This window comes from Lagenorhynchus albirostris, chromosome 8 (genome assembly GCF_949774975.1).
Source record: "Lagenorhynchus albirostris chromosome 8, mLagAlb1.1, whole genome shotgun sequence".
NCBI lineage: Eukaryota > Metazoa > Chordata > Mammalia > Artiodactyla > Delphinidae > Lagenorhynchus > Lagenorhynchus albirostris.
The window spans coordinates 91482008-91504948 of record NC_083102.1 but is presented as its reverse complement, the minus strand read 5'-3'; the positions used below and the strand labels follow the sequence as shown (position 1 = coordinate 91504948).

General features: G+C 42.3%; 1 protein-coding gene across 3 annotated transcripts in view; it reads left to right on the top strand.

Moving 5' to 3' along the window:
- The window catches only part of AMPH (amphiphysin), a 192023-nt gene that overhangs the window by 115798 nt on the left and 53284 nt on the right, over positions 1 to 22941 (top strand). For all 3 annotated transcript variants that reach the window (XM_060157340.1, XM_060157341.1, XM_060157339.1), the window contains exons 6-11: positions 6274 to 6381; positions 8311 to 8396; positions 14804 to 14879; positions 15522 to 15604; positions 18321 to 18459; positions 19567 to 19695. In XM_060157340.1, coding sequence (XP_060013323.1) covers positions 6274 to 6381; positions 8311 to 8396; positions 14804 to 14879; positions 15522 to 15604; positions 18321 to 18459; positions 19567 to 19695 — 621 coding nt within the window. The remainder of the gene's footprint in view (positions 1 to 6273; positions 6382 to 8310; positions 8397 to 14803; positions 14880 to 15521; positions 15605 to 18320; positions 18460 to 19566; positions 19696 to 22941) is intronic.

Genomic DNA, 22941 nt, shown 5'->3' with positions numbered 1-22941 from the left:
CGGACCAGGGCTCGAACCCGTGCCCCCTGCATTGGCAGGTGGATTCTTAACCATTGCGCCACCAGGGAAGTCCTTTTATTCTGTTTAAGCAGTTCTTTTCCTGTGGTCCATGGTGTCCATGGTTGAGGTCACACACAATGATGATCCTCCAGTTACTGAAACATCTTACATGAGAGATTTGGAATCATGTTATCTAGCTGGATTCCCTGAAGATAAATGAAATACGGTTTTACCTGCATCGTGGAAAGAGCCTACATAATCTCTCTCTCTGTTTCTCTGAAGTCACATTTCGAATATTAGAGCATACACATAGGGTTTCAACCAAGATAGACAATTGTGAAACCATTTCATATGGTGAACAGTGAAGGAAATAGCAGTGTTTAACTTGGAAAGGAAACAACCTGGGGTTGGAGAGCAGTTGGGATAGCTGTTTCTAATAGTTGAAAGACTTCTTCTGTGAACATACACAGATGTTGTGCCTTTTACTCAATGGACGGAAGTTAGACGTGGATACAGACTCTGTCACTTCATAAAGTGAGTGCTGAGAGATTATGTAGTGAATGGGTTATTGATGAAAAGGAGGATTAATGATTAAAAATACAGTGGAGCCTTTTCAAAGCCTGGAACACAGTTGACTTCCTGGACTCATTAACATCAACAGGGTGTGCATGGTGAGGCAAATTTCCAAATATTTACTGCAGCCCATCAGCAAGGGCTATGCAGTACCATTCATGAGGGAATGGTGTTTGACTTTTCCAGCTGTGATTGGCAGGGCACCTGGTGTTACAGTTTTTGTTGTGCAGCACTGATATCTAAAATCAATGTTGGAATAAGAGCCAGCTCGTCCCCAACCTACACAGGCTTACAGCTCTTAGCAGTTATTGTAAAATGACGTTTAGATTTGATCTTAGCAGCTGTGCATGAGCCATTAAGCATATATTTACAGCGGTGGGCCAAAATGAATTCCACATTGGGGTTATTGTTGAAATTTTTAAAAAATTTAGTAAATTATTTTTTTTTACTGCATACGGTCAATGAATAGTGGGGAATCTGAAGAACTTTTAATTGAACCATTTAATTGAGACTTCCCTTGTGGTCCAGTGGTAAAGAATCCACCTCCCAATGCAGGGAACCCAAGTTCAATCCCTAGTCAGGGAACTAAGATCCCACAGCTCTAGAGCCACGTGCCTGAGCACCACAACTAGAGAGAGAAAACCCACACGCCACAACTAGAGAGAAGCCCAGGCTCTACAACCAAGACCCAACACAGCCAAAAATAATAAAAATAAATAAATAACTAAAATAAGTAAATATTTAAAAGCCATTTAGTTAAACAATTTACGATTACGCTAGTAAATTTATTTAATAAAATTTACTATTGGATGATTAAATAAGAAGTGTATCATTTTCCATGTGAAAGCTATAGTGTATTAACTCTACCCTTTCTTAGGAGATGTGGTTCTTTTTTCAGGTTTCCCACACATCAGGTAGGTAAGGCAATAAGATTGATATGTTTTGCCAACACAAAAATATATGCATCAAAATAAGTGATGGCCTTCAAAATGTCACTTCTACCATGGTAAGCTGTACTCCGTAATTAACTTGTCAGTTACACAAGAAAATGCCTCACATTATTTACTTCACTTCTTGTTTTTGAACAAAAAATAAGATGATCCAGTGCACTGTTCCCAGGCTTGGAAGTAATTGAATTTTGCCTCTTTTCGAAAATCAAGTTTATCTTCAAAGCATCAAGATTTGCTTTTTTGGAAGATACTAAAGGACAACCTCCCCACCCCCGACCAAGTCCACAAAGCAGAGCTTTGTAAAAGTTTCCACAGAGTTATACAAGGCCACTACCTCAAGGGGCGGTGCTCCTTGGAAGGTAACAGATGTCTGCTGAAAGTAATGAGCTTTGTCACCTTGTTAGCACCTTTCTCTCTACCCTGCTGGGCTAATTCATCACATATTTTGAGTGAACGTGGTATGTCAGCCATCCTTCCACTGACGCCAGTCGGAAGTGGTCGGTGCAGAGGATAAAGTGAAAGGGATTGGAAGCAGCTAAATGAGTGTAACTGCCCCGCCCTACCTGTCATCACCCCTGAAGGGGGTGTAGAGGAGTAGCACAGAGTTACAGATGGTAGCCGGATGACAGAGTCTGTCAGAGACACCTGGGAAGTGCTAGAAAGAGTACTAACCAAGCATCAGGGGCAGGGACTGAGTGAGACAGGTGAGGGCACGAGGGTTCAAAGTCCTATGTGGACTGCTGACCCTGCACTAACATTGCCCCAAGAGTGAGAGCCTCCTTAAACATTGTGCCCTAGGTGTCTCACTGGAGTCACCCTACTCTTGGCACTGGTCCCGGGGCTGATACCTAATTCATCTTTCGCCGCAGACTTTCTGAGTAATTCTGGACAAGTTAGAGGTTAATCTCATGCAACTTCAAATTCCCTACCTGTAAAATGGGAAAATCCCTGAAACACCCATACTGGGCATTGCTGTGAGGACCCAGAGGACTATGTTTTGTAAACGATAAACATTTATATTATTGTTGTTTTTTTTCTTCCTACCCTATGAAATTTAAAGTTTTTTAAGGATCCTCTTCTGCAGTTCTCAGTATTAGACTAGCTGGGCACAACTAGACCCCTGGGGATTTTTTTAAAAGGGACAGATGCCTGGACTTTGCCTCAGACTAACTAAATCAGAATCTCTTAGTCTGGGGCTCAGGAATCAGTATATTTTACACTACTTGCTTATTAGTTGTTCCTCTTTAACTTAATTTTTAGTGGTTGCCCTACAGTTTGCAATGTACAGCTTTAACTTGTCTAACTTCAGGTAACATTGCAGCACTTTATGTACAGTCTAAGAACCTTATAGCAGTGTATTTCCAGCTCCTCCCTCCATTCCCTGTGCTCTTATTGTCATATATTTTCCCTGTACATAGGTTATAAAGCCCACGATCTATTGTTTCTGCTTTTCTCTAGTTCAGTGACCTTTCCAAGCAATTCAAAGTAAAAAACCAAAATCTTGTCTATTTACCTTAATTTTTACCATTTCTGGTACTCATTTCTTTGTACAGCTTCTGTTGGTATTAAAATTCGTATATGGCAATGAGTTCCCCCAGCTTTTGTTTGTCTTTTAAAAAACGTGTATTTCACCTTTACTTTTGGAAGGTATTTTCACTGGGAATAGAATTCTAAAAATCTCTCTTGATTTTTTATTTTTCAGTGCTTAAGAGGTGCTACTCCATTGTATTCTGGCCTGCCCAGTTTCTGAAGACTGTGCAATTCTTACCTTTGTACTTATTTTTTTTCTTTATTCTTGATTTGAAGCAGTTTGGTTTTGGTGTAGCTGTCTGTGTCTTGTTTGGTATTTATCCCTCTTGGGATTCTATGAAGGTCTTGGATGTGTACTTTGATGTCTTCCTTATTTTATAAAATTCCCAGCCATTATCACTTCAAATATTTCTCTGCCTCTCCCTCTCCTCTCTTTGAGACTCCAGTTACACGATGTTAGACTGTTTGATATTGTATTGGTCTTGTATGCTTGATTCTGTTTTTTTTTAAACTTTTGCTCACTTCGTGGCAGTTTCTTTAGTGATTTTTAAAAATTAATTAATTTTTAGTTTTGGCTTCATTGGGTCTTCATTGCTGGGCGTGGGCTTTCTCTACTTGCGGTGAGCGGGGCTACTCTTCGTTGTGGTGCGTGGGCTTCTCATTGTGGTCACTTCTCTTGTTGTGGAGCACAGGCTCTAGGTGTGCAGGCTTCAGTAGTAGTGGCACGCAGCATCAGTAGTTGTGGCTCGCGGGCTCTAGAGCGCAGGCTCAGTAGTTGTGGCGCACGGGCCTAGTTGCTCCACGGCATGTGGGATCCTCCCGTACCAGGGCTCGAACACGTGTCCCCTGCATTGGCAGGCGGATTCTTAACCACTGTGCCACCAGGGAAGTCCCTCTCTTTGTGTTTTAATGAGAAAATTTTCTCTTCATTTCATTTATCTTGAACTGTACTGTTTCTTTCCTCAGCTGTTTTAAGTCTAATGAAGGAATTTCTCCTCTGATAAATTTTATCATTTCCATTTGATTTCCATTTAGCTGAATTTCCATGTATCTGTTGACATTCCCTATCTGTTTATGTATTTTGTCTACCTTTTCCAGCTGGATACTTTAACATATTAGTCATAGTTATTTTAAAATTACTGACTGGGGACTTCTGGCGGTCCAGTGGTTAAGGCTCTGTACTTCCACTGCAGGGGGCACAGGTTCAATCCCTGGTTGGGGAGCTAAGATCCCGCATGCTGCATGGGTGCAGCCCCCCCCAAAAAATTACTAATACTTCCAACATTTGGGTCATGTCTGGTTCTGTTGCTTTCTCTGTCTTTTCTCATGGGCCATTTTTCTTTTTTTTAAGGTGTGTGTTTCAGAATTTTTGATTGAATGCCAGACATTGTGTATAGAATAGTGAAGACTGGAGTACTGTTTATGCCTGGAAATGGGCGTGCCTTTTTGTCAAGCCAGTAGTGCGACAGTTCAAATTACTCTGCTTGCACCTTGAGCTGGACTTGTGTTTTGTTGTTGCTATTGTTACTTTCCGTGCACTGTCGCTTTCAAATTCCTCTACAATTGGGCTGCCTTGCACGTATAGTCTAACATCTATAAAATTTTCAGGCTCTTGGGTTGAAGTCTAGTTTTTGCCTCTACTTTGACCCACATTGGTTGGGCCCTTGGATGCCAGAGAGTTTTTCTCCGTGTTCCTGCCTCCCTCAGATTTCAGGTGTCCTTGAGTGCCAGTGTTTCAGAGGGGATCTCTCTCCATACACTTGGCCTTTCTCCAGTGGTAGGCAGCTGTTTCTTGTTATTCAGTGCTGGGCTTGGAGTTGAGGCAAGGCTGTTTTATGTTATACTTTCCTGGCCTGTCTTAGGCAAAGTCAGCCTCGTATCTGTGGTTGAGCTTGAACAGGAGTTTCCTGACCCTGCCAAAGTGGGATCAGACCTCTTCTTGTTATAGGAATCCGATCTTGGGCCCAAGAGGGTTTTATGTTCCTCCCCTATGGGTTGAGATTTTTTTCTCCCACTCTTCTGTGTGTTACAATTATTTTTGAATATATCTAGGAGCCCAAGGGATTCCTATCCATCACTGGGGCCAGATTGATTTTGCTTCTACCTTTCCCCCAGAATCAGTGGATCTCTGCCTGGTCTCTGTGGACCAGAGGATCTGTTGTTTCCTCCTCAAGTGGCTTAAGGCTTTTGCTTTGTAAAGAGAAAAATGTCCAAGGGAATGGGCAGAGCTTTGTCTTTCTACCCCCATAGCCATCAGAGATCATCTCATTCTCACTTGCACTGCAAGGAAGTGTCTTGTCCCCAGTCTTTCTCATAGCATACAGTGGAGGCCCAAGGAAAGAGCTTGCCCATAAGTGCAACTTCCCTTTGTGTCTTGGACACCCAGCTATCCCAAACTGACACGTTAGCCCACAATAGACCTTAAACAATGTGTTAAAATTTTAGCTGACTACTTCTTGTCCACCTGTATGGTGCCACAGCTTTTACCTGCCAAAGGTGAAAGAGTTGGTATGTCTCGTCTCTCCTTGAAGAGACTCATCCCTCTTTGGAATTGAGATTCCTTTATTGCCATATGACTTCATGTGTGTGACACAATCAAGACAATTTATGCTTTTATAAATTATCCAGATTTTTTTCTTGCTAGTGTGACCGTAACATTGTTTGCAGCTCTCTATATCCTAACTGGAAACAGAAGTCTCTAGAAATCAATATATTTTAAAATCTCCTCAGATGATTTGAATGAACAAAAGGATTGACAAACACTTCTAGGCAGAAGGGTTTCTTAGGAAGTAAATCTGATTTATAGAACTGCTGTTAGTGTGAGTGCTATAAGAATTATAAAACCAAATCCTAATATAGTCTTGTACTATCTTCAGAATGGAACATTTAAAGATCTAGAATAGAGACTAACAGAGAGTATAGGTTTAGGTGCTTCCCTCAACCAGTTCTGGAATTTCTCTGGTCTTTGCAAATTCTGCCTTCACCTCCTTACGATTGTCCTAATTATTTTCAGAAGGGAGGCCTTTACCTAATGGTTTTCACACAAAGGAGCGGAGGCTGTAGTCTGTTTTCCAGGGGTCATTTGTCTAGTGAAATTCTGGTTCACCTCGATCTCCGGTCAAGGTCCCCAGCTACTGCAGACAAGGAAGGCATTTCGGCAGTCAAGAAGAGAGTCTGGGACCGTGTCTCTTTCTTAGCGCATATGTTTCCCTGTTGGCAGAACCGCATCGCAAAGCGCAGCAGGAAACTGGTGGACTACGACAGTGCCCGCCACCACCTGGAGGCTTTGCAGAGCTCCAAGAGGAAGGACGAGAGTCGCATCTCTAAGGTAGGGGCCGATCCCACTGTTGTCACCACTCTCCATGTTCTGTGACCTATCGCAACTTTGCTTTTGAAAATGAAATCTTCCCTTTCTCATGGAGATGGGAATCAGGACAGAATTGAAACTGAAGCACGGTGCTTGTGGGCTGCTGTTCATAATTTTCAAGTAACATTAAGGGTTTTCAGGTCACAGTAGAGTTCACATGGGTGACACTGACTCACATTTTCATCATCATAAACGTTCGCCCCCAACAGTACCGCCTGATCAAAGAAAGTAACGCGTCCTTACATTCTTTCTGTGGTCGTGCTCCATACTTGATGGCAGAATGCAGATTCAACTAGGAAATCGAGTGTGAAATTCTCAGACATAAGTTGTGCTTGAGCGTACAGATGTGTACTACAATTGCATGACGTGCTTTTTCTTTTAGAAAACCCATTTCCGGAGCCTTTACCATGTATGTCAGTCATCGACTGACAGCTCACGGGAGACACCTGCTGACTTCTCACTTGGCCTCCAGTCTTGCCTTCCCCCATCTGCACACACACAGCTGCCTGGATGGCCTTTCTGCAGCACATATCTAGATAGAGTTTCTCCACCGCTTAAGTCTTTTAACGGCTCCCACTGCCTGTAGAAAAAAAATTCTAGATTCCTTACCATGGCCCATGCGACCTTCGCAATTTGGTTCTGACTCACCTCTCCGTCCTTGTCAGCTTTCAAGTCTTCTTTCCCCTCCTTTCCTCCCTCTACACATGTCCTAAGCTGGAGCCTCTGTGACCTACAATACCAGCTGCTGAGCAGCTGTGATAAGAGCTGCCCTTCACGCGAGGCCCCTGAGGTGCCAGGCACCATGTTCAACACTTCATTTACATCTTCTTTCTTCAATGCTCACAACACCTGTGAGGTGGGCATTGCTATGTGCATTTTACGGATTTGAGGTGCACAAAGGTGGAGCAGTCTGATAAGTCCACATGGTTAGTGAGCTAGCATCCCCAGTCCAGCAACCCCACCTTTTATGTATTGCAGTCCATTCTCCATCCCCTTTGTTAGCAAACATTTGCTCATTCTTCAAGATTTGATATCAAGTTAAAACATCACCTGCCCTATGGAACCTTCTCGATTCCCTGCACCATCTTCCTTAATAGCACGCTCCGTAACAGCTTATAAGCCCTTTCTTGTAGTGTAATTACTTAGACTTCCCACTAGACAGGGAATTTCTTGGAGAAGCATCCGTGTCCAGCATCCCGAGCAGAGCGGTGTATGTGACAGGCTGTTAATGCATTTTTGTAGCGTGAATGACTCTGTAAGAGATGCAAGAGCAGCCATTGTAATCAATCACGTTTTCCTTTTGAAATAAGATTCAGTATTTCACTTTTTTAAAAATTAATTAATTTATTTATTTTTGGCTGCATTGGGTCTTCGTTGCTGCGCGCGGGCTTTCTCTAGTTGTGGCGAGCAGGGGCTACTCTTTGTTGCAGTGCGTGAGCTTCTCATTGTGGTGGCTTCTCTTGTTGCAGAGTATGGACGTGGGCACTCAGGCTTCAGTAGCTGTGGCACGTGGGCTCAGTAGTTGTGGCTCGTGGGCTCTAGAGCACAGGCTCAGTAGTTGTGGCTCGCGGGCTCTACAGCGCAGGCTCAGTAGTTGTGGTGCACGGGCTTAGTTGCTCTGCAGCATGTGGGATCTTCCCGGGCCAGGAATCAAACCCGTGTCCTCTGCATTGGCAGGTGGATTCTTTACCACTGCGCCACCAGGGAAGTCCCCAGTATTTCACTTTTATTGAAAAAAATCTTGTGGATTTTTACCAGATTCTCTGCTTCCCAAAATATTTCCGGGATGCCATAAAGCTATTCCTATTTTATATTAAGCGATGTTGTGTCTAGAAATGGCTGTGTCTGTGTGATATTTTTTAGTGTAAACATGTTATGTGTCACTTCTAGGCAGAAGAGGAATTTCAGAAAGCACAGAAAGTGTTTGAAGAGTTTAACGTTGACTTACAAGAAGAGTTACCATCATTATGGTCAAGGTAAAGATGTTTCTGTACAGGTTATAGAAGTTCATGAACAGAGAATATTCCTTATCTTGTCTTATTCCGTGTGATGCTTCCGCACTGTGCAATAGAAGTGTTCAGTAATCTGTAATTTCCAATATGGTAGCTACTTGCCACACGTGGCTAGCTGTTGAGCACTTGGAATATGGCTAATGTGACCGGGGAACTGAATTTTAAATTAAAATGATTTCTCTTTAACTCTTTTAAATCTAAATAACCTGATGTAGCTAGCAGCTACTCCATTGGATGGCACAATCTTAGACCTTGGTATATTTCTCAGGTGGAGACCCAAATCTCAGCTAAGAAGCATTAGGAGAACTGTCCTTAACCTTGAAATTTACAAGGATACTCTTTTAGCTTTTGGAAGAACTTCCTTTATTCCAATAGCTCATCTAGTCTTCGGTCTTTGATACGAAGCCTCTACTTTCAGCCCTTACCTGTTAACCCGAACTTCATTCCTATTTTAGATGTTAACTATTCTTCTCATTTATAGGTATTCTGCATTTCTCATGCCATTAAGTGCAGTTTTCCCCACTCAGTGGTTGAACAAGAAGCTGTTGGGTGAAGTGGGGCCTTATATCTCTCAATTCCCATCAGCACCCCCATGCTACCACCCTGAATAAACAGGATTGTGCTTGTCATTGCAACACTGCTTTAAGTCAAATCCTAAATCTTGGCGAGGATATGGAGAAAAGGGAACCCTCGTACACTGTTGGTGAGACTGTAAATTGGCGCAGCCACTATGGAAAACAGTATGGAGGTTCCTCAGAAAACTAAAAATAGAATTACCATATGATCCAGCAATCCTACTCCTGGGCATATATCCGAAAAAGATGAAAACTCTAATTGAAAAAGATATATGCGCCCCTCTATTCATAACAGCACTATTCACAATAGCCAAAACATGGAAGCAACCTAAATGTCCATTGACAGATGAATGAATAAAGAAGATATGGTACGTACATACAATGGAATACTACTCAGCCATAAAAAAGAACAAAATAATGCCGTTTGCAGCAACATGGATGCAGCTAGACATGATCATAAGTGAGGTTAAGTCAGAAAGAGAAAGACAAATCCCATATGATGTCACTTATATGTGGAATCTAAAATATGGCACAAATGAACCTATCTATGACACAGAAACAGACTTATAGGCAGAGTATTATTCTTCCATTGTAGGGGGCTCTGGGGGAAACAGTGACCAGCTCCCGGGGGGACAGGCTTCCCTCAGGGCAGTGCTGAGGTGCGAGCGTCCTGGCTGGCAAGCTGGGACTGCGGTAAGCTGAGCTTTTAATCCTTTCCACCATTTCCGAGAACAAAGAAACATCTTAATAAAGAAATTAAGTTGGCCTTGACAGCTGACCAGGAGGGACCTGAGAAGGCCTCAGACAAGTCCTTTGGGGAAATGGTAATGTCTCAGAGTCTCTTGTTTATGAAGAACTTGTGAAATGAAACCTCCCAAGCAGATGATATCAGAATTCAGAGCCTGGTACTCTTTGTGGGTGTATATCTTACTGCTGGTGACGCTAGTTTTTTAAAAGCCAAGGCAGAATGTGCCCTTCCAGTGGAATGAGTGCCAAATTTGTTCATTCATTGGTTTGTTCATTTGCTTATTCATTCATTCATTTATTCATGGACTTTTGTGTGTGTGTGTGTGTGTGTGTGTGTGTGTGTTCCCGGGCCTCTCACTGCTGTGGCCTCTCCCGTTGCGGAGCACAGGCTCCGGACGCGCAGGCTCAGTGACCATGGCTCACGGGCCCAGCCGCTCCGCGGCATGTGGGATCTTCCCAGACCAGGGCACGAACCCGTGTCCTCTGCATCGGCAGGCAGACTCTCAACCGCTGCGCCACCAGGGAAGCCCTATTCATGGACTATTTACTGCATGCCTGTTCTGTCCTGTTCTGCTATATTAGGTGCTGGGCCTATACTCACGAACTAGACCAAGGCAGTCCCTACTTTGAAAGAATCTCTGATTGCATAAATTGGAGAGAATCACTATATGATAAGTTGCATTAAAAATACTGAACTTTTTTCTCAATTGAATACACCTAGTTGATTTAATTTCTCAGTTCTAAAAGGAAACAATAAACGTATTAGAAAATTGTGGATGTTTGTTTAGTCATTCTAAATAAGGTATTTCTCTCTAGTGCCAGTTATTTCTCTAAATAATCATTGCTATAAAAAAGATATGCTGTGTATCAGGAAACAGAATTTAAAGATAGAAGAAAGGGGATTCTTGTTTTTGCTCAATGTATTCAAAGTTCAATATGTTTAATAGAAAATCCCTTATAAATAAATAACAATAAAACAACACCAAGAAATAAGCAAAGTAGGAATAGATGACTCACAAAAGGAGAAATTCAAATGGGCGATAAATGAACAAAAAAAATGTTAACTCACCTTTCATTAAAGGAACATACATAATTAAATAGTTGGTGAGATGCTAACTCTTTCTCATCATATTTACAAAGGTTTTGTGTCAAGTCACATTCAATGTTGAGGGAACAGAAGGGGGAGCAGGTCAGCAGTGCCCATCGAAGCTTCTGTTTTCTGTGCCTTTCACCCAGCATTTACAGTCAAGAAGCTTATTCAAAGGAACTAGTAAAGCTGGACCCAGAGTTCAAGTCATAGGTCTTCATTAGGGTTTTGTTTATTATAGTGAAAAATCGATGCAAAGAAAACGATACCCACCATCAACTTCAACTTCATCCCACTCCCCCATGTCTATTTAAATCTGACCCTTCTTCAGGGCAGCCTCCTTGTCGTCTCAAGCAGATGTTTGCAGCTGGTACAGGGCTCATCACTCTCCTCTCCTCTTGGTTCCTTCAGCTGTTTCTGACGTATCTGCTAATTTCTGCTATTTAACCACGTATGGCCTTTTGTGGTACCTTTAACACTCGCACGCTGTTCTGAAATCTGCTTCTGTCTCTCACCAGTATGAATGGAGCATGTGTCCATCAGTCAGCCCTCACGTGCTCCTCCAACTGGACTGTTAGTGTCTTAGCCCACCACCAGGTGTGCCCACCACCAGGTGTGCAGCCAGACTTAGAGAGTCTCTTTGTCTAGTAATTGAATGAGGAACTACTGTCTGCATGATTGGGGTCCTAGGCTGCCAGTTCAAGTGCCCCAGGAAGACTCCTTTGCAAACTATGCAAGAGCTGGGTCCCTCTGCACGATGTTGTCAGGACACGTGCAGTCTCTCCTCTCCCATCCAGCCTCTGCCTTAGTTAGCTTCCTCAAATACAGGTCCAAGTCCTCTCCTTCCCCCAGGTCCAACAGGGCCGCGGGTTGTAAGTAACTGTTGCCTGCAAATAAATGCGTGCTTCCTGGTCTGGAAGGTCCTCTGTCTCCCCAGGCTGTCACCTCCCAGGCTTCTGATCTGACCCTCTGCGTACTAACTATTTCCCAAACACACTGTGCCAGGATTTTCTTTATTAATGTGTGTGTGTTGTATACAGACATATACATGATTATGTATATTACAGTTAACTCTTGAAAAACGCAGGGTTGCTGACCCCCATACGGTCTAAAATCTGAGTACTGCTAGCTCTGCCTCAAAAACAAAAGAATTGATAAATGACTCGTCCAAGGGCAGGAAACTGAAACAGTTCAGCTAGAATCAGAACTCAAACCCTAGTTCTTTTGACTCCACATATTATGATCTCTTATTGAACACAAGCTTTTCCCTACAGTTAGTTCATTTAAAGATCTGTCAAATGAAAATACAGGTACTATCTTTATTGAAAACATCCATGCGTAAGTGGATCTGCACAGTTCAAACCTGTGTTGTTCAAGGGTCAACTGTACTTTAAATCAATGAAAAGAAAAAGGTGAATTCAGGACCACATGATCACTGTAGATAAAGAATATTAAGATTGAGCGAAACATTCATGTGTCTTTCTCTGTCTGGCTTATTTCACTTAGCATAATACCCTCAAGGTCTATACGTCTTGTCACAAATGGCAGGATTTCCTTCCTTCTCATGGCTGAATAACGTTTCATTGTATCTATATATCACATCTTCTTTAACCACTCATCAGTTGATGGACACTCGGATTGTTTCTATATCTTGGCTATTGTGAATAACGCTGCAATGAACATGGAAGTGTGATACCTCTTTGAGATTCTGTCTCCATTCCCTCATGTATATATATCCAGAAGTGGAATTGCTGGATCGTATGATAGTTCTATTTTTAATTTTTTGAGGAATCTCCATACTGTTTCCCATAGCAGCTGCACCAATTTACATTCCCACCAACAGTGCACAAGGGCTCCGTTTTCTCCACATCCTTGCCAACATTTGTTTTCTCTTGTCATTCTGATGATACCCATTCTGATAGGTGTGAGGTTATACTGCATGATATCGCTTATATGTGGTATCTTTTTTTAAAAAAGGCAAACTCATAGCAACAGTGTAGAAAAGTGCTTGCCAGGTGCTGGTGGTGGGGGAAGTAGGGAGAGGTTGGTAAAAGGTGCAAACTTTCAGCTCTAATGAATAAGGACTGAGGACCTAATGTAAAATATGGTGACTGTAGTTGATAACACTGTGTTATATAGTTGAAATTTGCTAATAGAACTTAAATGTTCTACAAGAAAAAGATAAATATGTGAGGTGCTGGGTGTGTTCATTAACTAGTTGGGGGAATCCTTTCACAGTGTATAATATCAAGTCACCATCATGTCGCTTTAAATATCGTACAATTTTATTTGTCGATTAGACCTTAATGAAGCTGAAAGAAAGGATGAAGAAAACCCAAATAAACTAACCTTATAAAGAAAAAAAAAGATTAAGTGAAACATGGTAGGAATCTAAGGTACAGGTTAAGCCATAGGAGAAGTAAGTCTTATTGGTAGAATGGATTTTAGCACTCAACTACTGTTTCATTTCCGAACCTCTAAATTGAACTTCTGGCTTTTATTTTATTAAAATTCCAAACCATGTAATTCATGAGAAAGCATGGAAATAACATTCACGCTTCAGCAGAATTTCTTGGCAAGCATGCCATGCTTTTCTATTGCGTTTTCCTCCTTTTGCAACCAAAGACTGGTTCTCTACTTGTTAACTGCATGGCCTGGGACAGTAAAACTCTTGTGCCTCAGTTTTTTTGGATATAAAATGAGAATCACTGCCTAGGGGGTTGTTATGAGGGTTAAGTGAGGGAATATAAGAAAGTGCTTAGACGACTCTCCCTTTTATTGGCTTTAATGATGATGCAAATTCATCCACCTCTACTGTTTGGAATTTGACTCACCACAAGGCACAGCTAAGCCACTAGAAGCCCCCTTTTCTCTACCCTTTCAACTCTTTGTTTAAATAAGAGGGGTGCCTACTGTGTATGGGCACATTCTTATTTCCCAATAAGTATTCTTATTATAAACTCCCTGAATATATGTTTACTCCACATATTAGACCTATTTAGTATTTCTGGTCCTTTCTTGCTCTTGATTGGCACTTGGAATCTAATTAACCAGTCAGGATTCTGGGATGATTTTTGAGAATGTCACTGAAAAAAGAACATGAATTAAATCAAAGTGGTGATTTACTCAGATGGAGTCAGAAGGACTGAATTAAATATAGAGCCCAAAGAGCCCTCATTTAGAGCAGAGGGAGCTTATACTGGGGATACTGGGCTGAATCCACTGGGCTGACTGGTGTGCTTACTATTAGGGACCTAAACATGAAGACTGAGGGGACCCTGCTCATTTCACAGAAGCCCCCCACCATGACTTTACTTCACAAATGTGTTTGAGGTATTGCGAATGAATAGCTTGTGTTTTTAATTTGTTCAATGAAAGTACACTCTCACTTCAGCTGAAAAATTGTAATTAATTTGTAGGTTTTTTTATTTCTCTCTATCAAACAAATTTCAGAATCCAAATATATGATACCAAAACTAGACCATTTATATTTTGTAAAAATTAATAAACTTCTCTATCTGAAAACTTTTACAAGATACAAATCTAAACTACAAATGTTTAGGGCAGTGGTTCCAAAAGTGTTATCTCTGAGCCAGCAGCATCAGTATTACCTGGAGCTTGTTAGAAATTCAAATTCTTAGTCCCCACCTCAGACCTGCTGAATCAGAAACAAACCTCCAAGTGACCCTGGTGCACATTGAAGTGTGAGAACCATTTGTTGGGGTTATTACCAACACTCTAGGAAAGGTGGTGCTGTATACCAAAAGAAGCTATTTTTTTTTTCGTTAACAAATCAGGAAAGGTTGGGCCTACTCTGGGTTAGGCATTTTTATTTAATCCAACGTTATTCAAAATTTCGTAAAGAAAATCTGTCTTTAATATATGTCATTGCCATTGAAAATACAGTTTTGCTGACCGGTCTTTCCCATCTCTTCTTTCCTCTTTGTATCTCTACATGGTAGACGAGTTGGATTTTATGTCAATACTTTCAAAAATGTCTCTAGCCTAGAGGCCAAGTTTCATAAGGAAATTGCGGTGGTGAGTAATGAAGATTGTTTTTCCTTATGGAATATAAAGTAAATGAATGTTTGTTCTGGAAGCAGATGAAATGGCACAGCATTATGCAAAGAATTCACTCTCTCTCGTGTTTCTTTTAATAGTGTGTCATGACCCTCAATAATATTTCTACATTTTTTTTGTAGTGACCACATGGTTCTGTATAGCTGGTAAAGATTTTAGTTTGTGCTTTCATGAATCCCTGCCTGCTTGTTACAGTCTTACAGTCTTTTTTTTTTTTCTTTCAGTCAATTTTTAAAGTTGGATTTCCAAGTCTTTAGGCTCAGGAGAAATTGGTTTCCAGATATTCACATAGTCAGCAGCTCTGTCATCGACTAGTATTTTCTTAGTTCAGCAGGGAGGTTGTATGACTTTATCTCTAATGGAATCAATGTAAACAATAAGTTTTCCTGCTCTGGTTTGCATATATATTTGTTTATTTGTGTTTGTGGCCTGACAGTTTTGACATGAATTTTAAGTTGAACCCTGTTCAGAGGTTAACTTATCCTGGGACCATCCATACTATCATAAGATTCTTAGTTTTTCAATAAACAATTCCTTTCTGGGGTCAGTAGCCTGAATTTGCACTAGAATGACTTACAGCAGTGGCCTCTGTCCCCTTAGCTTTGCCACAAACTATATGAAGTGATGACGAAATTGGGTGACCAGCACGCTGACAAGGCCTTCACCATTCAAGGAGCTCCCAGGTAGGCCATGTTCATCAGAGCCAAGTTCATGTCTGTACACCTTGAAAGCAAGGATTGTTGCAAATTCTGGTCTGTATCAGCCTATGGTCTTTTACTCATCCTCCAACGATCTAAAACCAAGGAGCCCTTCCATCTGGAGGCTGACGCCAGCCTTAGTTCTGTGCTTTTAAGTTGACTTTTAGCCTTCAGATGAATCTCCATGGACTTTTGTCATTGTCACAATAGAGTTGATATCTACCTCTCTCTGCTTTCCAGCAGTGGTGTCAGCTTTTTACATATAATGTCTTTTTTTTTAATAAATTTTTTTATTTATTTATTTTTGGCTGCGTTGGGTCTTCGTTGCTGTGCACCGGCTTTTCTCTAGTTGCGGCGAGCGGGGGGCTACTCTTCGTTGCGGTGCGCGGGCTTCTCATTGCGGTGGCTTCTCTTGTTGTGGAGCACGGGCTCTAGGCGCGCGGGCTTCAGTAGTTGCGGCACGTGGGCTCAGTAGTTGTGGCTCCCGGGTTCTAGAGCTCAGGGTCAGTAGTTGTGGCGCACGGGCTTAGTTGCTCCGCAGCATGTGGGATCTTCCCGGAACAGGGCTTGAACCCGTGTCCCCTGCATTGACAGGTGGATTCTTAACCACTGTGCCACAAGGGACGTCCCTTACATATAATTTCTAGTTGTGCACTTGTTACTTTATTTGGAGAAGAAGGGAATTCCCCAAACTCACAACTGTTAGTCCTTATACTTATTATTGGTGCTTATACCTTTAATGAATCCATTTTGGGAAAGGAAAAAGGAAGTAGGTGAGACCTCATCTTACCTCCAAACTTGACCTTGCAAGCACTGCGTTGTTTTGTTGAACGTTGGTTTGGTTTTATTTTGAGTACACCAGTCAGTTATACCAAAGGCTCAGTGATCCGTAAGTAAATGGTCTACATTGCCAGGGTTTGGATTCACAGCAGTTTTCTCCTGTGATTTGGGAATCCCTTTTATCCATCCTTCTCAGACATTATGTACTCAAGTAGTGTAGGCTAGTGAGGCTTGGGTTGGAAGTCAGAAGACTCGGCTTTCAAGTTTCTGACTCTGCAGTTAATTTGCTGTGCCTTCCTTGAGTAGGTTCAATCACCTCTCTGGTTTAAGAGCTCTTTTTTAATCAACAGAAATAAAAATGTGCTATTGAACTAAACAGCTTCTAAGGTAATATGCAGTCCTGACATTCTGTACTTATGATCTTAACATCAGTCAATCTATATATGATACACACGCATTTATAAAAACACACATACTCTTAACACAGGCACCACCACTTCCATATATCCACCTCCGTATATCAGTGTTTGGAACTCCCCGGAAATAGGTAATTTTCTTAGTTGATGCCCCTTGGTTTAGCTGTACCTGTAGTCCCTACTCTGGCTGCTATTCTAAGTGAGCATTAAGTATATTTTCTTTGTCTAAGAGAAAGAATGTTGCCTAAAAGAATACAGGAAAGGGATAGAGCTGCTGTTTCCAATACAATTATTTCAATATGAGGTTAGAAACCAAGAAAGAATTGTAATAAGAGTATCACAGTGACATTTGGGTGATTTAGAGATGCAGTGCATGGGAAAAGGTTGTTCCCTTACACAGAGAGGAAAGGGACAAAGGCATCTGGCAGTTGCAATGTTGCTGAATCAGATACAATGAAGAAAAAGCGGGGCCACGACCACTTGACAAACGTTCTTCATTTTTTTCCATGTTCCTCCGCAGAACAAGGTGGTGAGTGAGCTCAGCGGGGTCTCCATTTGGCATAGATTTGGGGGCTGTGCTTCCCAGCAGAGGCCATGATTGCTGGCACGGCCCCAATCATGCATGCGTCCACGTCTTGTCCACGGGACCCATTCCCTCAGCCCCTTGAATACGTAGACCCTGCTGCTGTGTACGTGCTCATTTATTTGGGGGTGCAGACCTTGTTCCCTCAATCTGTAGCGTTTAGAAATTCTTAGAGAGTAGGATGTATCCCGAGTCGTGTCTTAGCCGTTGCATTCGGGCTGACGACAGGCAACTGGCCTGGTGCCAGGGATGTAGTGGGCTCTCAGGAAACAGTACAGACTCTCGTCCGTCACATAATATGTTTGCAGTTTCAAGCTGTCTGAGCTGAGTCACTGTGCCATAAGGTGTAGAAAGAGAAATAATGAATTAATTTCTAAATGTCATCAGAAAGCACTCCTACAAAATCTTAATGAGTGCTGTCCTTTTTTTAATACCCCATGAATCATTTGGGGGGTAGGTTTTGCTATAGATTATGCCATAGCAAGATTCTCTTAAAAATCAAAAGTAAAATTAGTTCAATTAATTCAGCTTATGTTTGGAAGATCCTTGCAGTCTGTCTGGCCCAGTGGAAAGAACAGGGGTTCGCATTACCAAGGCCAGAATTCAGATCCACTAAATTGCCCGGTCACTTTAGGGGTCTTTATCCTCTCCGTGCCCTACTTTACTGACCTGTAAAGTGGGGACAGTCGTGCCTGGGTCTTGTGATGATTAGAGATAATATATGAACGGGATCTGGCGCACAGTGGACAATACATAGTACCAGTTACCGCATCACCGTCGCTAATAAGCAGAATTAACAGGAAGAGGGAGTAGATAACCAGCAGTACCTGGAGTGCCTCAGTGTTTCTGTGGGAAGGAGGGCCCCTGAGAAATAAGTACTGTTCCTTAGAAGGAGCCCTGCTTACTCTCTGTGTTCATCCAGCGACTCGGGTCCTCTCCGTATTGCAAAGACGCCATCGCCGCCCGAGGAGCCTTCACCCCTCCCGAGCCCGACAGCTAGTCCAAATCACACGCTGGCACCTGCGTCTCCTGCACCAGCCCGGCCTCGGTCACCCTCGCAGGTAGGAAGAGATCACGTGTATAATATTAGGGGGACTGGGAACACTGGTGCTCAGTTGACCACACCTGGGGTAATTCTATGGGGCGGGGACATTGACAAGAGTTTCCAGTCAGGCAGGTTTTGAGGTGGGAGCCTTGGGCATTGTGACCGTCACCAAGGAATCAGCTTCCTTCTCTTACTTGGATTTTTATGTTTCCTCACATACCCTCTGCTTGAGTGTGTTGACACGTCTTTCCACAATCTCAGCTTCCTCAGGCTCGCATGCTCTCCTTTTCTCAGAGTCCTGTCCTTTAAGGTTCTGTTAAATCCTACCTTTTCCAGGAAGCCTCCCTCCTGTTAGTGCTTTAGGTAACATCTGGAGCAAGAAAGGCCACGACGTGTATGTCATTTCACGTTTTTTGCATCACCCGCGGTATATTGCGCGTGCGCTCAACAAAAATGATGGAACAAGTGTTTGAAAGAAGCAGAAAGGGCCGAGCAAAGATAAATACAGGGAAAAGTGGCCACCCTTATCTTCCCTGCTTTTGGCAAAAATGAAATTCCTATGGGGAAACTTGAAGTCTCCAATCCAGTTCAAGCTTTCTTGTGTATGGTTGAAACTAAGGAACGTTGTACGAAGATACGAATCATGGATAGATCTCTAAAACGCTTATTTTCCAAAATACTGGAGTGCCGAGTGAGATGTAGGCTGCTTATGGTGGTCTCACTAACTCCAGTGAAAAGCTTGCTGGATGTTAGTTCTAGAATGCTAAGGCACTGTTGAAGTGAGAAATCATTTTCAGTTGACTTCAGAGAAGGAACTGCCTTAGTTTAACTTGAGAGGCACAGGTACACGTGGCACTGCAGCCCTGTGTATAGCCCTTGGGTTGAGATGGATGGAGCCTCATAGCCTGACTTTTTCTCATTGGGCCACTGGTTGTCAGAGCTCTGAGGGCCACCCAGGAAGGCGTTCTTTGCCCGAATCAGGTGGGCTTATTTCTCTAAGCAGACCTACGTTTCAATCAGCAATCAGTCTGTTCCCCTAGCTCTGTTTACGTGACATTTCTGCATGTCTCCCGTGCCATCTTTGCCTGAATTAACCCCTGTTGGTTTGTGTGATGCTTCTTAGACAAGGAAAGGGCCTCCTGTCCCACCTCTCCCTAAAGTCACCCCAACAAAGGAGCTGCAGCAGGAGAACATCATCAGTTTCTTCGAGGACAACTTTGTTCCGGAAATCAGTGTGACGACGCCTTCTCAGGTGAGTGCCTGATACAGAGCTGGGATGTTCACTAAAGCACCACAGCAGAGGGACCCTCAGAGCTCATCTCTAAAGAAGGTGGCAGATGTTCAAGCCAACAATGTAATTTCAGTTGTCATTCGGGTTTGCTTTATCAATACTTGGTGTGTCTAAAGGGTTCCCAAATGGGAGATGTGCGGTATTTGAAAAGACTCATTTTTCCCGCTGTTAAGAGTTGTACATCCTTCCTATAGAAAGTTGGGAAAAATACTAAGTGTAAAGTGAAGAATGTTAATAATCCCTTAAATCATAACCCTAACATAACCGCGGATGCATTTTGGTTTACTTTCTTTTAGTTATTTTTTCTTTTAGTTTTTTTGTTTTATCAGTTTTGCAGCACAGAATTCGGATTGTATTGTTAGGTATTCCTGAATTTTCTGCGTCATCTTACTGAGCATTTTTTCGTGTCATAATATTGTCTTTTCCAAAAAAAAGTTTGACCGGGGTATTCTATCAGATGGATGTAACCAACCGCCGATGGTGGTCACAGGTTACTTCCGCTTTTTCTGTTACATCACCAGCACCTTGGTGATATCAATATATATTAATACACGTTTGTGCTTTTATCATTTCTTCCATATTGCTCCCTGGCAGAGAATAGGAAAATGAAATTCAAAGAGGTGAATGTTAAGTCTTTTGACCTTTAGCAGGAGTAAATGTATTCATTTCCATGACTTGGCACCAGCGTTCCCCCTGCTTTTCAAGATACCTGATTGTGTGTGTGTTCCACCTACAGCTACTCTCAATGTTATACCTACACCTGTCCCAGTTTGGTTGTCCCATGGCCTCAAGGACTTAGTTGCTCCTAATGCCCTCAAAGCCATCTCTCTGTTGAGGGTGAATGTCCCCAGAGAAGTCATGCCAGTATCATTTCCTCCTGGTGTCCTCAGGGTCAGAAATAATTTTAACATTTTGCAAGGGGTGCAAACACAGCATTGTAATTACTGAGTACATCCATAACAACACTACATATTGTATCCCAATTACAATTGCATCCTGTCGCTAATAATGGAAATAATGTGCTAAAAACAGGGAGCTCAGGAAATGAAAACTCAGAAGCAGTGCAGTGGCACATCATAATTTCTCATCTCTTTCGAGGGCATTTATGGATCAGCACGTTGCTTTTAGCTGTTGTTTTCCTTCTCCTGTTGTTTGTATGAGGTGCTGCATTTGGTAAGCTAATTAGAACTTGAAATGTGATTTAGTAGCTCCTTCGAGGAGGGGGAATTGCACTTTTATCAGTGCGTGGACCAGTGATATCTGTGGATACACAGATGCCACCAGGGATAGCGGTCTTAGAGCCAAATGATCTTACCCAGCATCTGCCACGGCCCTGGCACCAAACTGGAGCAGTTTTCACTTCCAAGTTGTGCTGCCCCTTTGTATTTCTAACAGCTCATTCTGTTTTTAGCTACATCACTTTAAAAGCAACAGTGTTTTAGGGTGATAATACCCTTACTCAAGTTGCTTTCACCTGGACCCCGCGAGAGCATCCTCTCAATTCCATCATCAATAGAGAATGTGGCCACCTAGAAGCCGTGTGTATTTAGCTGAGGACGTGTAGCAGCTGAGGCCACTGAAGTAGAGAAAACGTGACACGTAGACTGGTTCTGAAATAAAGATGGGGTTTAAAAGAGTTCTTTCTTCAAAAATGTTTTTTTTTATTTGCAGTTTGCTGGCTCGTACAAGGGTCCTTTACAGCGGGGGAAAAAAAAGAATCAAAGCACTTCTAAAAATTACAGATGCCAGAAGAGGTGCCTGCGTCCTCCTAAGAGTGTTAACGTGTGCTGGTGTTGTTGACTGAGAGTGATGGGCAAAGCCAAGAGTTAGGGAGAGGAGAGGGAGAGGAAGCACCTTTCAAAGCAGAAACGTCTCCAGCTGTGGCTGTAGCAGTGTGGCTACTGCAGTGACGCAGAGCTGATGGAGCCGCCTTGCCCCAGCATCGATAGTCTGTATGCATGACTCCAAGGCTCTTGGAAAGGGAAGGAAAAGCATCTCCCATTTTGCAATATATATTAATGCACGTTTGCGCCTTTTATCATTTCTTTTTTTTAGAACTTCGCAACACGTTTTTATTTTTGCTTTATATCTATTACAGTGTCTGAAACCTAAAGAAATACAATTTCTCTTCCAATTTGGATGTGTGTGTAAATATCATTTGTCTGGACTCAGCACACTCAATGCCATGGTTTCCTGGCCTGTATGTGCTCTGAAATCATCAAGCTCTGTCTGTCTACCACTTATAACTTACCGGCTGGGTCACGTCCATCAGTGTGCCAGGTGACTCTGAAAGAAGTAACCCCCAGAGACGTTACGGGGGCGCATTTGGGGGGTTCAACTTCATACAGATTGTTTTCTTTTACTCTGGGAAGGAGGCAGAAAGGATTTTCTGTCATTTTCTTCTGGATATAAGTGGCAACATGGTTGTAGCAGGTGGACCCCAGTATATAACTCGAAGCATTTCCATCGATTCAATGGCTGTGAGTCTCATGTCGCACTAAGAGCAGGGGTGAATCAAGGATTTATAGTTCAGTCTGCTTTCTCCCTTATTGAGTGGTATAATCTAGCTTTATTTAATTTCACTTATTTTTTCTTTATTGACGTATAGTTGATTTACAATGTTGTGTTAGCTTCTGGCGTACAGCAAAGTGATTCATAGATATATATTTATATATAAATTTTATTTTACTGTTTTCAAAATGTTTAATGGGTCATTTTACATTTAACAAACAGATTTATGCCCCCAGTTTGCTATTTTTATCATTTGCATAACTGGGAAGAAAAGCGTTTGTATTAATCCCACCTGGAAGCTCAAGATGTGATGAATGAAATATTCCTCATCTCTGATGGATTTGTATGTTTCATACACCAGGCTTCGTCACAGCGATAATTCTCCCTTGAGAACGTCCTGGGATTGGAAACAGAAATCCATCAGGTCTACAGAGCCCTCTAATGGCCCAGACCTTAAATGTAGCCTGTGTATTTGGGAAATAGATATTTCCCAGAATCTTCTCTGGAAATATCCTTATCTGCTCATAGGGAGATGCCTGCTTATCAAGACCACAGGGCTGACTTTGCTTCTCTGGTTCTGTGTTTACAACTATGGACCCGATAAGGGACAAATCCATCCCTCCATGTTTTTAACTCCCAGGAACTTAAATAGGAACAAATCCTGTGTGTGTGTGTGTGTGTGTGTGTGTGTGTGTG